The sequence below is a fragment of the Rhincodon typus genome, chromosome 1, assembly GCF_021869965.1.
Source record: "Rhincodon typus isolate 14 chromosome 1, sRhiTyp1.1, whole genome shotgun sequence".
NCBI classification, from domain to species: domain Eukaryota; kingdom Metazoa; phylum Chordata; class Chondrichthyes; order Orectolobiformes; family Rhincodontidae; genus Rhincodon; species Rhincodon typus.
The window spans coordinates 22,650,259-22,665,034 of NC_063332.1; the positions used below are offsets into that span (position 1 = coordinate 22,650,259).

The window sequence follows — 14,776 nt, forward strand, 5'->3', positions numbered from 1 at the left end:
TCTGATGAAGGGTTTAGGCCCGAAACGTCAGCCTTTCTGCTCCTATGATGCTGCTTGGCCTGCTGTGTTCATCCAGCTCTGCACCTTGTTGTTTTGTAATCAACTTTTGTTTTGTTTCATACTGTGTTGGTTCCCTCTAAGAAATGGTCCAAGGGTCCACACATGCCAACTGACAAGTCAGTTTCTCAGGACGCTGCATGCACGCACATCAGAGGTCTATGCAGTGGCCGAAGCAATGTTTTATTTATTCACCCATGGGAAGTGGGCATCGCTGGCTGGACAGAATTTATTGCCTGACCCTAGTTGCCCTTGAGAAGGTCATGAACTGACTTTTTAAACCACAGCAGTCCACATGTAGTTCATAATCCAGAAATTAGAGAGAGCATAGATGTTGTGTTGGTGACTTACACTGCTAGTCCTGACTCATCAACATTCTCCTTTAAGAAATGTCTGTAATGCACATAGCTTTATAAAATAGTTCCTGTAATATTTGAAAGCAAGTGCCTTCATTATGAGGAATTCAATAAAAGTGAATTGTTGAGAACTGACGTAAAATGTGAAGATTGTGTAGTTTATATCTCATTGTACATAAAAAACAGAGAAATGGCCATTGTTTCAGTTTGAAAAGATGCCTGGAATTCATTCTCATTTACATGGAGATATCCTGATTTTGGGCACATCCATCAGATACAAGGTATAGGAGCAGAATTAGGCCATTTTGCCTATCGAATCCGCTTCGCCATTCAATCATAACTAATACGTTTCTCAACTCCACTCTCCTGCCTTCTCCGTGTAACCCTTGATCTTATCTCTGTCTTAAATACACTCAATAACTTGGCCTCCACAGTCTCTTGTGGCAATGAGTTCCACAGATTCATCACCCTTTGGTTGAAGAAATTCCTCATCTCTCAATACTCAAAGGTCGTCCCTTCACTTTGAAGCTGTGCCCTCAGGCCATACTGTCTCCTACTGGTGGAAACATCTTCTCCACATCCACTCTACTAAAGCCTCTCAGTGTTCTGTAAATTTTAATGAGATTCCCCATCCTTCTAAATTCCATCTAGTATAGACCCTGAGTCCTCAACTGCTTCTCATATGACAAGCCCTTCATCCCTGGGATCATTCCTATAAACCTCCTCTGGATCCCCTCCAATGCCAACACATCCTTCCTTAGAAAAGGGACCCAAAACTGTTCACAATATTCCAAATGCAGTCTGACCAGAGCCTTAAATAGTCTCAGTATACATCTCTGCTCTTGCATTCTAGCCCTCTCGAAATGAATGCTAACATTGCATTTGCCTTCCTACCTGCCAAGTGAACCTGCATGTTAACCTTAAGAGAATCCTGAACAAGGACTCCCAAGTCCCCTTGTGCTTCAGATTTCTGAAACCTTTCCCCATTTAGAAAAAAGTCTATGCCTCTGTTCTTCCTACCAAAGAGTATAACCTTACACAGGGGGAGGCGATGGCCAATTGGTATTGTCAATAGCCTATTCATCCAGAAACTCAGCTGATGTTCTGGGGACCCAGGTTCAAATCCTGCTATAGCAGATGGTACAATTTAAATTTGATAATAATCTGGAATTAAGAATCTACTGATGACCATGAGACCATTGTTGATTGTCAGGGAAAAACCCATCTGGTTCCCTAATGTCCTTTACAAGAGAAAACTGCCATCCTTAACTGGTCTAGCCTACATGTGACTCCAGACCCACAAAAATGTGATTGACTCTTAACTGCCCTTTGAAATGGCCTAGCAAGCCACTGAGTTCAGAGGCAATTAGAGATGGGCAATAAATGCTGGCCAGCCAGCAATGCCCATGTCCCATGTGAATAATAAAACTTTCCAACATTGTACTCTATCTGCCATTTCTTTACCCACTCTCCTACCCTGTCGAAGTCTTACTGCAACCTCCCCACTGTCAACACTACCTGTTCCTCCACCTATCTTTGTGTAATCTGCAAATTTAGGAAAGATGTCTTCAGTTCCTTCATCCAGATCGTTAATGTATAATGTGAATAATTGTGGTCCCAACATTGACCCTTGCCGAAGTCACCACTAGTCACCAGATGCAATCCTGAAAAAGACTCCTTTATCCTCACTCTCTGCCTTCTGCCAGTCAGCCAAACCACAATCTATGCCAGTTCCTTGTTCCTAACACCATGGATTGTTAGCTAATTTAGCAGCCTCCTGTGCAGTACCTTGCCAAAGGCCTTCTGGAAATCCAAATAGATCACATCCACTGGCCCTCCTTTGTCTAACTTGCTCACTAACTCCTCAAAGAATTCTCACAGATTTGTAAGATATGACTTCCCCTTGACAAAGTTGGGCTGATTCAGCCCTATTTTACTATGCATTTTCATGTATTCCACATTCTCATCCTTAATAATGAACTTTAAAATCTTACCAAGGTCAGGCTAACCAGCCTATAGTTTCCTGTATTCTCCCTCCCCTTCTGAAACAGGAGCCATTTTCCAGTTCTCTGGGACACTCCCTGACTCCAGTGATTCCTGAAAGATCACCACCAATATCTCCACAATCTCCTCAGCTATCTTTTTCAGAACCCTGGGGTGTTCTCCATCTGGTCTGGGTAATGCATCCATCTTCAAACATTTCAGCTTCCTCAGCACCTTCTTCTTAGTGATGCCAATATATTCATCTCTGTCCCTGACTCTGTTGAGGTTCTGGTGTACTAATGTTGTCTTTCACAATGAAGACTGATGCAAAGTAGCTAGTCAGCTCCTCTGCCATTTCTTTGTTCCCCATTACTACTTCTCCAACTGCATTTTCCAACAGTCTAATGTTAACTCTTGCCTCTCCCTTACCTTTTAGATATCTAAAACAGAACTCTTGCTATCTCCTTTTATATTCCTAGCTATATATAGTATATATATTTTGCAACATATTTCATTTTCTCCGCCCTTATAGCTTTTTTGTTGTCCTTAGATAGTTTTTAAGGCTTCCCAAACTTCTAGCTTCCCACTAAACTTCACCACATTGTATGCATTCTGTTGCTTTTATGCCATGCTCGACTTCCCTTATCAGCCGTGGTTACCTTGTCTTCCCCTTAGTATGTTTCTTCTTCCTGTGATCAAATTCTGTTATGCCTTTCAAATTACTCCTGAAACTCTTGCTATTGCTGCTCCACTGTCTTACCTGCTAGACTCCCACTCCAATCAACTCTGGCCAGCTCCTCCCTCATGTCTTTATAGTTACCTTTACTCAATTGTAATTACACCTGATTCAAGCTTCTCCCTTTCAAACTGCAGGGCCAATTCCATCACGTTATGGTCAATGCCCCCTCAGGTTCCTTTGCCTTGAGCTCCCTAAACAAATCTGCCTTATTACACATCACCAAATCTGGAATTGCCTACTCCCTGGTATGCTTTACCATGAACTGCTCCAAAAAAACCATCTCGTAGACATTCCACAAATTCATTTTCTTGGGATCTGCTGCCAGTCTGATTTTCCCAGTTCACCTGTATATTGAAGTGCCCAGTGGTTATTGTAATAGTACCTTTCTTACATGTTTCGTCTAGCTCCTGATTTATTTTCTTCCCCATATTCTGAGTACTGCTTAGAAGATCATTTATCTTTGAGTGCATCTTTAAAACAGCATCAGGCATTGTCAACCAGTCAAAGGAACTCTCAGTTTGTCCAGAAATAAATTAATATGCAGTTACATTTTTGGTATATTGATTAGAATTCAACTGACCAAAAAAGATTAAATAAAGTTATTCTAACTGTGGAAAAAATGGATCAGGTATTTTAAGGTCTTCAAGAATCATCTACATTTTGACAGAGCAGCAAAGTAAATTACCTTATCACGCTAAAGCCAATGTTATCAACACTCAGTCTCTCATTCTCTACACCCTTTGCACATGATTCGGGAGTGAGAGGTCCTTTTAAGATATTTGTAAATGAAATTTTAATAGATTTCATTAAGTAAATATTCTTCAGTTAGCAATATATCTAGAGTTTGAGAATGAGAACTATTGTGCAGTATTCATTATTGCATAGCATTAATTTGTTAGCAAACTGATAAAGAAACATTTTTGCAACATGAACGTAATCAACGAAACTTCCAAGGACATTCAGAGTAAACAATGTGCACCTTTTGTCCTGAGAATATTGCAGGTGGTGTAGAACATCTTTTCAGCTTAACAGTAACAGACAACTTCCTTCATGATTTACAAGTTATTTAATTTGTGTGTAGAAACTTTTAGCTTCAATTAATTTTACAGTAATAAAATGTAAATGCTGAGTAACAAAGATTCCCATTTATAATGTTATAAACATACTGCTGTGGATCTATTGACAACAAAGTCATTCACTGAAATGGCAGATTGGCAAAGACAATAATGATGAAAATAGAGATGTGTGGAATGTCCAATCAATTTAAAATAGAGTTGTAAAAAATGAACACTAATTTAGTTTTTGATAAACTAGGTTGTATTTCGTTACCATCACTCATATTACCTTAATCATCTACAATGGTTAAAAAAGCGAGTAATTTTGTGACTTATGTAAAAAATATCATAGGTGTTTTAAATCTTCTTAATCAGTGAGGAAATCTTTCTGTGGATTTTGTTGAAATAGCAACGATATGTATACACTCTCACCTGTAACGAGGGTATCACCTGGAATGTCCTCTATGATACACTTTTCTTCTTTCTCCCCCTGATGAAAATAGAGAGAAGAGGTGAGACTCCAGCTCAAAATGAACAGAAATTCTGTGACTAGATACTTCATTTTAGTTTAGAATTCAGCAAAATTAGTGGAATCTTCAGAGAGGCAGAGGGTTGAATATTGTAGATCTACCAACTGACACGTCATATAAAATCTGTACTGATTTTACTGAGGCACTTTTCCATCAGACGAGCTTTGACCAACTGGATATTTTGTCACATGACATATAAGCCCAGCCCATCAGGCACAAACTTATAATTGCAGATCCCTCAAAATTGATTTTGCAAGAATTATTGAAGAGAATGTGTAAATATTTTGTTTAATTGAAAAGAGATCCGAATCCGTGCTCAATTTGTTTCTCCTCTTTAATCAAGCATTAGATATAGAATATTAGGTTGTAGACATGCTCACTGAGTCGGTGTGTTTAGTTGCAAACCTTTCGTCACCCTGCTAGGTAACATTGTCAGTGTGCTTCCAGTGAAATGTTGGTGTTCCGTCCCGCTTGTTATTTATATGCCTCAGTTTGTTGGGTATTTGGTTCAACTCCCAGTTCTGTTTCTCAGTGGTTTGTACACAGGGTCCAATTCAATGTGTTTGTTGATGGAGTTCCAGTTAGAATACCAGGCCTCCAGGAATTCCCTGGCATGGCTCTGTTTCGCTTGTGCGATTATGGATGTATTGTCCCAGTCGAATTTGTGTCCCTCTTTGTCCGTGTGTAATGAGACAAGTGAGAATTGGTCATGTCTCTTGGTGGCTAATTGGTGTTCATGTATCAGTATAGTCAATTTTCTTCTGGTTGGCCTATGTAGTGTTTCTCACAGCCCTTGCGTGTTATTTTGTATATTACCCCAGTTTTGCCAGTTTTGGGTATGGGATCCTTTACGTTTGTCAGTACCTGTCGCAGGGTGGTTGTTGGTTTGTGGGCTACTCTGATGCCTAGGTGTCTGAATATTCTTGTGGTCATCTCTAAAATGTCCTTGATATACGGTAGGGTGATAAGTGATTCTGGTTGTGTTGTGTCTTCCCGTTGTGGTCTGTCTCGGAGGTAACGGCGGAATGTGCTTTTCGGGTATCCACTTCTTTTGAAGATTCCGTATAGGTGCTCTTGTTGTGCTTTGCATAGTTCCAGGTTGCTGCAATGTGTTGCGGCTCATTTAAACAGTGTCCTGGTACAGCTCCATTTGTGGGCGTTGGGGTGGTTGCTAGTGTAATTGAGTATCTGGTCCGTATGTATGGTCTTTGCTAGTCTGGAGTTCCCAGTTGTTTTTGCGTTCTACCATTATGTCCAGGAAGAGTTGGTGTTCTCTTCTTCTTTTGTGATTTTATTTTATCCTAGTGAGGATGTTGTTTATGTGTTAGTGGGTTTCTTCTAATTTTGTGTGTTTGATGATCACCAGGGTCTACATATTGGACCCAAAGTTTGGGTTGTATAGTGGGGAGCGCTGTCTGTTCTAACCTTTGCATTACTGCTTCTGCAATAAGCCGTGATATTGGGGATCCCACTGGTTTTCCGTTGATTTGTTTGTATGTGTTGTCGTTGAAGGTGAAGTGGGTTGTGAGGCACAGATCTGGTAGTTTCATGGTGGTGTCATTATTGATGATGGTGTCCTGGGTTGTCTGCATACTTGATTCGTCTAGCAATGTGGCAATTGTCTCCTTGGCTAGGTTGATGTTAATAGATGTAAGTAGTGCTGTTACATCAAAGGATATCATTATCTCGAATGGGTAGTGTTGTCATCTAAGTATTTCAATTTCTGTTGTAGTTCTTTGGCAAGTCTATATGTTGGTGCGACTGGTAGTGAGACAATGGATCTGAGGGGACCCCCAGTTTGTGCACCTCAGGGAGTCTGTAGAAGCGGGGTGTGTTGGATCCCTCTGGCTTCATTTTTTGGAAGTCTGTCTTGCTGATGTCTCCTGAGTTGTGTAATTTCTTCAGGGCCATTGTAATTCAGTTTGCTAGCTGTGGTGTCGGGTCTATCACCACCTGTTGGTAGGTGTCTATCTGCTAGTAATGTATGAGCTTTCTCGATGTATTGGGCTCAATTGAGGATTACTGTCATGCCCTTTGTCTGCTGGTAAGATTACAATGTTCCTATCTTTCTTGAGCCTTTCCTGGGCTTTCCTCTCTTCCGTGTTGAATATGTTCCACTTACCTTTTTTGCTCAGTGTTGGGACTATTGCTTGTCTGATGATCTGTTGTATTTCTTCCGTGAGTCCGTTGTTCTTTAGTGTTGATTCCAGTGCAACCAGGAAGTCAGTCTTTTTAGCGTCTCTGTGGTTATAATTCAGTCTTCGTACTAGGACGGTCTTCTCAGTGTCTGTAAGAGGTCGGTCTGAGATGTTTTTAATCCATGAATCTGTGTCGTCCGTGTCATTGTTGTAGGTGATTTTGGACAGTTTCTCTTGTAGGGCTATTCTTTCCTTTGTTGTGGTTTTTTGTTGTTGTATGAGGATGGCTTGTTCCAGTGTGGATGTCCATTCCCGGTCAGTTACGTTAGAGTACAGAGCTTTTTTCGGCACGCAATTTTATAACAACTGCACTTCCTGCACGAATGCCTCAGAAAGCAGGTACTACCACAAAGCTTAAAATATAAACTACCTATCAACAATCCACAGGCACAGAGGATAGCTGAACAGAACAGACCCAGAATGAGAGATAGTAGGAACTGCACATGCTGGAGAATCCGAGACAACAAGGTGCAGGGCTGGATGAACACAGCAGGCCAAGCAGCATCCTAGGAGCAGAAAGGCTGACGTTTCGGGCCGAGACCCTTCATCAGAAAAGGGGGAGGGGAAGGGGGTTCTGAAATAAATAGGGAGAGAGTGGGAGGCGGATAGAAGATGGATAGAGGAGAGGATAGGTGGAGAGGAAACAAACAGGTCGAAGAGGCGGGGATGGAGCCAGTAAAGGTGAGTGTAGGTGGGGAGTTAGGGAGGGGATAGGTCAGTCCAGGGAGGACGGACAGGTCAAGGGGGCGTGATGAGTTTAGTCGGTAGGAGATGGGGGTGCGGCTTGAGGTGGGAGGAGGGGATAGGTGGGAGGAAGAACAGGTTAGGGAATGATAAGGGTTATGATCAACGATGCCCAAAAATGCCTCCACAAATATAAGCAGGAAATTTTATGTGTCGATGGGTTTCTTCTAGTTTTGTGCATTTAATAATCACAAATCTGTGATGATAATAATAATAATATTAATAATAATAATAATAATAATAATCACAAATCACACCCTCTCTAATTCCCAGATCTGTGCCTCACAATTTACCTCACCTTTGGTCCTCTCCCTCCAAAACAGGTATACCGTTTTGGATACTGTTGGGGGAGATGGCTCACCAGGGGAAGGCAGTAGTAGCCAGGTTCATGGCACCGTGGCTGGCTCTGCTGTACAGAACGGTGGGAAAAAGAGTGGAAGGGCTACAGTCATAGGGGATTCGATTGTAAGGGGAGTAGATAGATGGTTCTGTGGTCGAAAACGAGACTCCCGAATGGTATGTTGCCTCCCAGGTACACGGGTCAGGGATGTCTCAGATCGACTGCAGGACATTCTGAAGGGAGATGGTGAACAGCCAGCTGTCGTGATGCATATAGGCACCAATGATATCGGTAAAAAAGGGGATGAGGTCCTACAAGCAGAATTTAGGGAGCTAGGAGCCAAGTTAAAAAGTAGGATCTCAGAGGTAGTAATCTCAGGATTGCCACCAGTGCCACGTGCTAGTCAGAGTAGAAATGAAAGAATAGGCAGGATAAATGAGTGGCTTGAGAGATGGTGCAGGAGGGAGGGGTTCAGATTTTTGGGACATTGGGACCGGTTCTGGGGGAGGTGGGACAATTACAAATCGGACGGTCTACACTTGGGCAGGATTGGAACCAATGTCCTAAGGGCTGCTTTTGCTAATGCTGTTGTGGAGGGTTTAAACTAATGTGGCAGGGGGATGGGAACCGAATGAGGAGGTTGGTGGACAGTAAGGAGGTAGTAACTAAAGCCTGTAAGGAACTAGATAATGAAGTCAGTGTAGCTAAGGGGAAGAGTAGGCAGAGAGCAGATGATGAATGCAGAGGGACAGTGGTCTGAGGTGCATTTGTTTTAATGCGAGAAGTGTAGTAGGTAAGGCAGATGAACTTGGGGCTTGGATTAGTACCTGGGAGTATGATGTTATTGCTATTACTGAGACTTGATTGAGGGAAGGGCAAGATTGGCAACTAAATATCCCAGGATATAGAGGCTTCAGGCGGGATAGAGAGGGAAGTAAAAGAGGTGGAGGAGTTGCATTACTGGTCAAAGAGGATATCACAGCTGTGCTGAAGGAGGGCACTGTGGAGGACTCAAGCAGTGAGGCAATATGGGCAGAGCTCAGAAATAGGAAGGGTGCGGTAACAATGTTGGGGCTGTACTACAGGCCTCCCAACAGCGATCATGAGATAGAGGCACAAATATGTAGACAGATTATGGAAGGATGTCGGAGCAACAGGGTGGTGGTGATGAGAGATTTTAATTTTCCCAACATTGACTGGGATTCACTTAGTGTTAGGGGTTTAGATGGAGCAGAATTTGTAAGGAGTATCCAGGAGGGTTTTCTAGAGCAGTATGTAAATAGTCCAACTCAGGAAGGGACCATACTGGACCTGGTGTTGGGGAATGACCCCGGCCAGATGGTTGAAGTTTCAGTATGGGATTACTTTGGGAATAGTGATCACAATTCCGTAAGTGTTAGAATACTGATGGACAAAGACGAGAGTGGTCCTAAAGGAAGAGTGCTGAATTGGGGGAAGGCCAACTATAGTAAAATTCAACAGGAGCTGGGGAATGTGGATTGGGAGCAGCTGTTTGAGGGTAAATCCACATTTGATATGTGGGAGACTTTTAAAGAGAGGTTGATTAGAGTGCAGGACAGACATGTCCCTGTGAAAATGAGGGATAGAAAGGGCAAGATTAGGGAACCATGGATGATAGGTGAAATTGTGAGGCTAGCAAAGAGGAAAAAGGAAGCATACATAAGGTCTAGGCGACTGAAAACGGACAAAACATTGGAAGAATATCGGGAAAGTAGGACCAATCTGAAACGAGAAATTAAGAGGGCTAAAAGGGGTCATGAAATATCTTTAGCAAACAGGGTTAAGGAAAATCCCAAAGCCTTTTATTCATACATAAGTAGCAAGAGGGTAACTAGAGAAAGGGTTGGTCCACTCAAGGACAAAGGAGGGAAGTTACGCGAGGAGTCAGAGAAAATGAGTGAGATTCTTAATGCGTACTTTGCGTCGGTATTCACTGAGGAGAGGGACATGACGGATGTTGAGGTTAGGGATAGATGTTTGCTTACTCTAGGTCAAGTCAGCATAAGGAGGGGGGAAGTGTTGGGTATTCTAACAGGCATTCGGGGGGACAAGTCCCCAGGTCTGGATGGGATCTATCCCAGGTTACTGAGGGACGCAAGAGAGGAAATAGCTGGGGCCTTAACAGATATCTTTGCAGTATCATTGAGCATGCATGACGTCCCAGAGGACTGAAGAATTGCTAATGTTGTCCCCTTGTTTAAGAAGGGTAGCAAGGATAATCCAGGAAATTATAGACCGGTGAGCCTGATGTCAGTGGTGGGGAAGCTGCTGGAGAAGATACTGAGGGATAGGATCTATTTACATTTGGAAGAAAATGGGCTTATTAGTGATAGGCAGCATGGTTTTGTGCAGGGAAGGTCATGTCTTACCAACTTGATAGAATTCTTTGAGGAAGTGACAAAGTTGATAGATGAGGAAAGGACTGTAGATGTCATATACATGGACTTCAGTAAGGCATTTGATAAGGTTCCCCATGGTAGGCTGATGGAGAAAGTGAAGTCGCATGGGGTCCAGGGTGTACTAGCTAGATGGATAGAGAACTGGCTGGGCAACTGGAGACAGAGAGTTGTAGTGGAAGGGAGTTTCTCAAAATGGAGAACTGTGACCAGTGGTGTTCCACAGGGATCTGTGTTGGGACCACTGTTGTTTGTGATATACATAAATGATCTGGAGGAAGGTATAGATGGTCTGATTAGCAAGTTTGCAGATGACACTAAGATTGGTGGAGTAGCAGATAGTGAAGGGGACTGTCGGAGAATGCAGCGGAATAAAGATAGATTGGAGAGGTCGGCGGAGAAATGGCAGATGGAGTTCAATCCAGGCAAATGCGAGGTGATGCATTTTGGAAGATCCAATTCAAGAGTGAACTATACGATAAATGGAAAAGTCCTGGGGAAAATTGATGCACAGAGAGATCTGGGTGTTCAGGTCCATTGTACCCTGAAGGTGGCAACGCAAGTCGATAGAGTGGTCAAGAAGGCATACAGCATGCTTTCATTCATCGGACGGGGTATTGAGTACAAGAGTTGGCAGGTCATGTTACAGTTGTATAGGACTTTGGTTCGACCACATTTGGAGTACTGTGTACAGTTCTGGTTGCCACATTACCAAAAGGATGTGGATGCTTTGGAGAGGGTGCAGAGGAGGTTCACCAGGATGTTGCCTGGTATGGAGGGCGCTAGCTATGAAAAGAGGTTGAGTAGATTAGGATTATTTACATTAGAAAGATGGAGGTTGAGGGGGGACCTGACTGAGGTCTACACAATCATGAGAGGTATAGACAGGGTGGATAGCAAGAAGCTTTTTCCCAGAGTGGGGGACTCAATTACTAGGGGTCACAATTTCAAGGTACGAGGGGAAAAGTTTAAGGGAGATATGAGTGGAAAGTTCTTTACGCAGAGGGTGGTGGGTGCCTGGAACGCGTTGCCAGCGGAGGTGGTAGAGGCGGGCATGATAGCGTCATTTAAGATGTATCTAGAAAGATACATGAATGGGCAGGGAGCAGAGGGATACAGATCCTTGGAAAATAGGCGACAGGTTTTGATAGAGGATCTGGATCGACGCAGGCTTGGAGGGCCGAAGGGCCTGTTCCTGTGCTGTAATTTTCTTTGTTCTTTGTTCAACGACGGCACATACAAGCAAATCAATGAAACACCAGTGGGATTGCAGAAGCAGTAATGCAAAGGTCAGAACAGACAGGGCTTCCCACTATACAACCCAAACTCTGGGTCCGATGTGTAGATGACACCTTCAGGTTATCAAACACACAAAACTGGAAGAAACCCACCGACACATAAACAACTTCCTCACTGGGATAAAATTCACGATAGAAGAGAACAACAACCAACTACCCTTCCTGGACATAATGTTAGAACGCAAAAACAACGGGGAACTCCGACTAGCAAAGACCATACATACGGACCAGATACTCAATTACATTAGCAACCACCCCAACGCCCACAAACACAGCTGCATAAACATGTCATGACGCACCTCCGGAGCAGATGGGACTTTGACCCGGGCCTTCTGGCTCCGACAAGGAGACACCACCACAGCACCACCAAGTGTATTTGAAGCTTCATACCACTATGCCTGAATTTAATTCACTCAGGCCAGACCACAGGTTGTAATTAAGGCTTTTCTGTTTTGAATGGTACAGTAACACACCATAAGCCATTGAGAACAGGATAGTTTGCTTGTCAATGTACAACATGTGGCACTGATCAAAAACTGATGGGCTTTACTGGCCTTCATGGTTTATTCCTGTTACAAAGGTTAGGTTCTCATACTTATTAATGAGTGAATCACTGCTTTTTCAGAAAGAGACAATTGGAGTTGGACCACAGGGATATTAATATCTTAACAATATCAGGCTGGATATTAGTAGAATAGTGGAGTCTTTTATACTTTTAATGAGGACCTAAAACATAGAACATACAGCAGTACAGTACAGCACAAGCTCTTCGGCCCACGATGTTGTGCCGATCTATTATCCTACTAAGATCAATCTACTCTGCATACCCTACATTTTATTATCCTCCATGTGCCTATCCAAGAGTCGCTTAAAAGTCTGTAAAGTATCTGACTCCACTACCACTGCCGGCAGCGCATCCCACACGCCCACCACTCTGTGTGTGAAGGACCTACGTCTGACATCTCCCCTATACCTTAAAATTATGCCCCCTCGTAATAGTCATTTTGGCCCTGGGAAAAAGGGTCTGGCTATCAAGATGCACTGCAGAAATGTATAAAAATGGTAGAAAAGACAAAAATCCAAAAGTCCCATCCCTATTTCTGGAAGATTCCATTTGTCGAAGGGAAGTGCAGGCTATGAAGTGCATGGACATGAGTCACAAATCGGCCGGGCCATCTCAATTCAATGCGCAGGACAAACAGGCACAATTTTTGCTACAGAAACAGCCTCAACCTACAATTATTTTTCTCTATTTATTTGTGGGATGTGGGTGTCGCTGGCTGGCCAGCATTTCTTTCCCTCCCGAGCTGCCCTTGAGAAGGTGGTGGTGAGCTGCCCCTTTGGACTGCTGCAGTCCTCCTGCTGTGGGTTGACCCACAATGCTATTAGGGAGGGAATTCCAGGATTTCGACCCAGTGACAGTGAAGGACTGGCAATATATTTCCAAGTCAGCATGGTGAGTGACTTAGAGGGGAACTTGGAGGTGATGGTGTTCCCATATGTCTGATGCCCTTGTCCTTCTAGATGGAAGTGGTTGTGGGTTTGGAAGGTGCTGTCTGAGGATCTTTGAATTTCTGCAGTGCATCTTATAGATAGTACACACTGCTGCTACTGAGCGTCGGTGGAGGAGGTAGTGGATTCTTGTGGATATAGTGCCAATTAAGTGGGCTGCTTTGTCCTGGATGTTGTCAAGCTTCTTGAGTATTGTTGGGGTTGCACTCATCCAGGCAAGTGGGGAGTATTCCATCACACTCCTGACTTGTGCCTTGTAGATGGCAGACAGGCTTTGGGGAGTCATTTGTAGCCAGTGTGTTTATGTGGTGAGTCCAGTTGAGTTTCTGGTCAATGGTAACCCCAAGGATGTTTATAGTAAGGGATTCAATGATGGTAACACCATTGAATGTCAAGGGACAGTGGTTAGATTTTCTCTTATTGGTGATGGTCATAGCCCGGCATTTGTATGGTGCAAATGTCACTTACAACTTGTCTGCCCAAGCCTGGATATTGTCCAGATCTTGTTGCATGTGAACATGGACTGCTTCAGTACCTGAGGAGTCACAAATGGTGCTGAACATTGTGCAATCATTGAAGAACATCCCCAATTCTGACCTTATGATGGAGGGAAGGTTGTTGATGAAGCAGCTGAAGATGGTTGGGCCTAGGACACTACCCTGGAGCAGAGATGATTGACCACCAACAACCACGACCATCTTCCTATGTGTCGGTTATGATTCCAACCACTGGAGTTTGCCCCCTGATGCCCATTGAGTCCAGTTTTGCTAGGGCTCCTTGATGCCACACTCAGCCGAATGCAGCCTTGATGTCAAGGGTGTCACTCTCACCTCACCTCTGGAATTCACCTCTTTTGTCCATGCAGAGGTTGGTGAAGGGAAGTTGTTTTTCAGACTGGAGGTCTGTGACCAGTGGTGTGCTGTAAGGATCGTGCAGGCTGCACTGATTTTCATCATTTATACAAATGATCTGCATGTGAATTTAGGAGGCATGGTTAATAAGCTTGCAGATGTCACCAAAATTGGTGGTGTAGTGTGAAGAAGGTTATCTTAAAGTACAATGGGACCTTGATCAGATGGGCCATTAGAATGAAAGGGTGGCAGATGGAGTTTAATTTGATAAATTTGAGGTGTTGCATTTTGATAGGGCAAATCAAGGCAGGACTTATACAGTTAATAGTAGGTCCCTGGAGAATGTGGCCAAACAAAGAGACCTAGGGGTGCAAGTTCATAGTTCCTTGAAAGTGGAGTTGCAGGTAGACAGGGTGGTGAAGAAGGCATTTGGGACATTTGTCTCATTGGTCAGTGCATTGAGGATAGGAATTGAGATGTCATGTTGCAGCTGTAGAGGATATTGGTGAGGCCACTTTCAGAATACTTTGTTCAATTCTGGTCTCCCTGCTATAGGAACGATTTTGTAAAATGTTAAAGGGTTCAGAAAAGGTTTGCAAGGATATTACGGGGATTGGAGGGTTTGAGCTATAAGGAGAGGCTGAATAGGCTGAGGCATTTTTTATTGGAGAATTGGAGGCTGAGGTAATCTTACAG

At 43.3% G+C, this 14,776-nt stretch overlaps 1 protein-coding gene across 1 annotated transcript in view; it reads right to left on the minus strand.

Moving 5' to 3' along the window:
- LOC125484801 (transmembrane emp24 domain-containing protein 11-like) overlaps window positions 1-4,878 on the minus strand; it is a 23,864-nt gene extending 18,986 nt beyond the window's left edge. Inside the window, exon 1 of the mRNA XM_048604977.1 lies at window positions 4,623-4,878. Within this exon, the coding sequence (XP_048460934.1) occupies window positions 4,623-4,752 (130 nt within the window). The 5' untranslated portion in view covers window positions 4,753-4,878. The remainder of the gene's footprint in view (window positions 1-4,622) is intronic.
- Window positions 4,879-14,776: the final 9,898 nt, after the last annotated feature.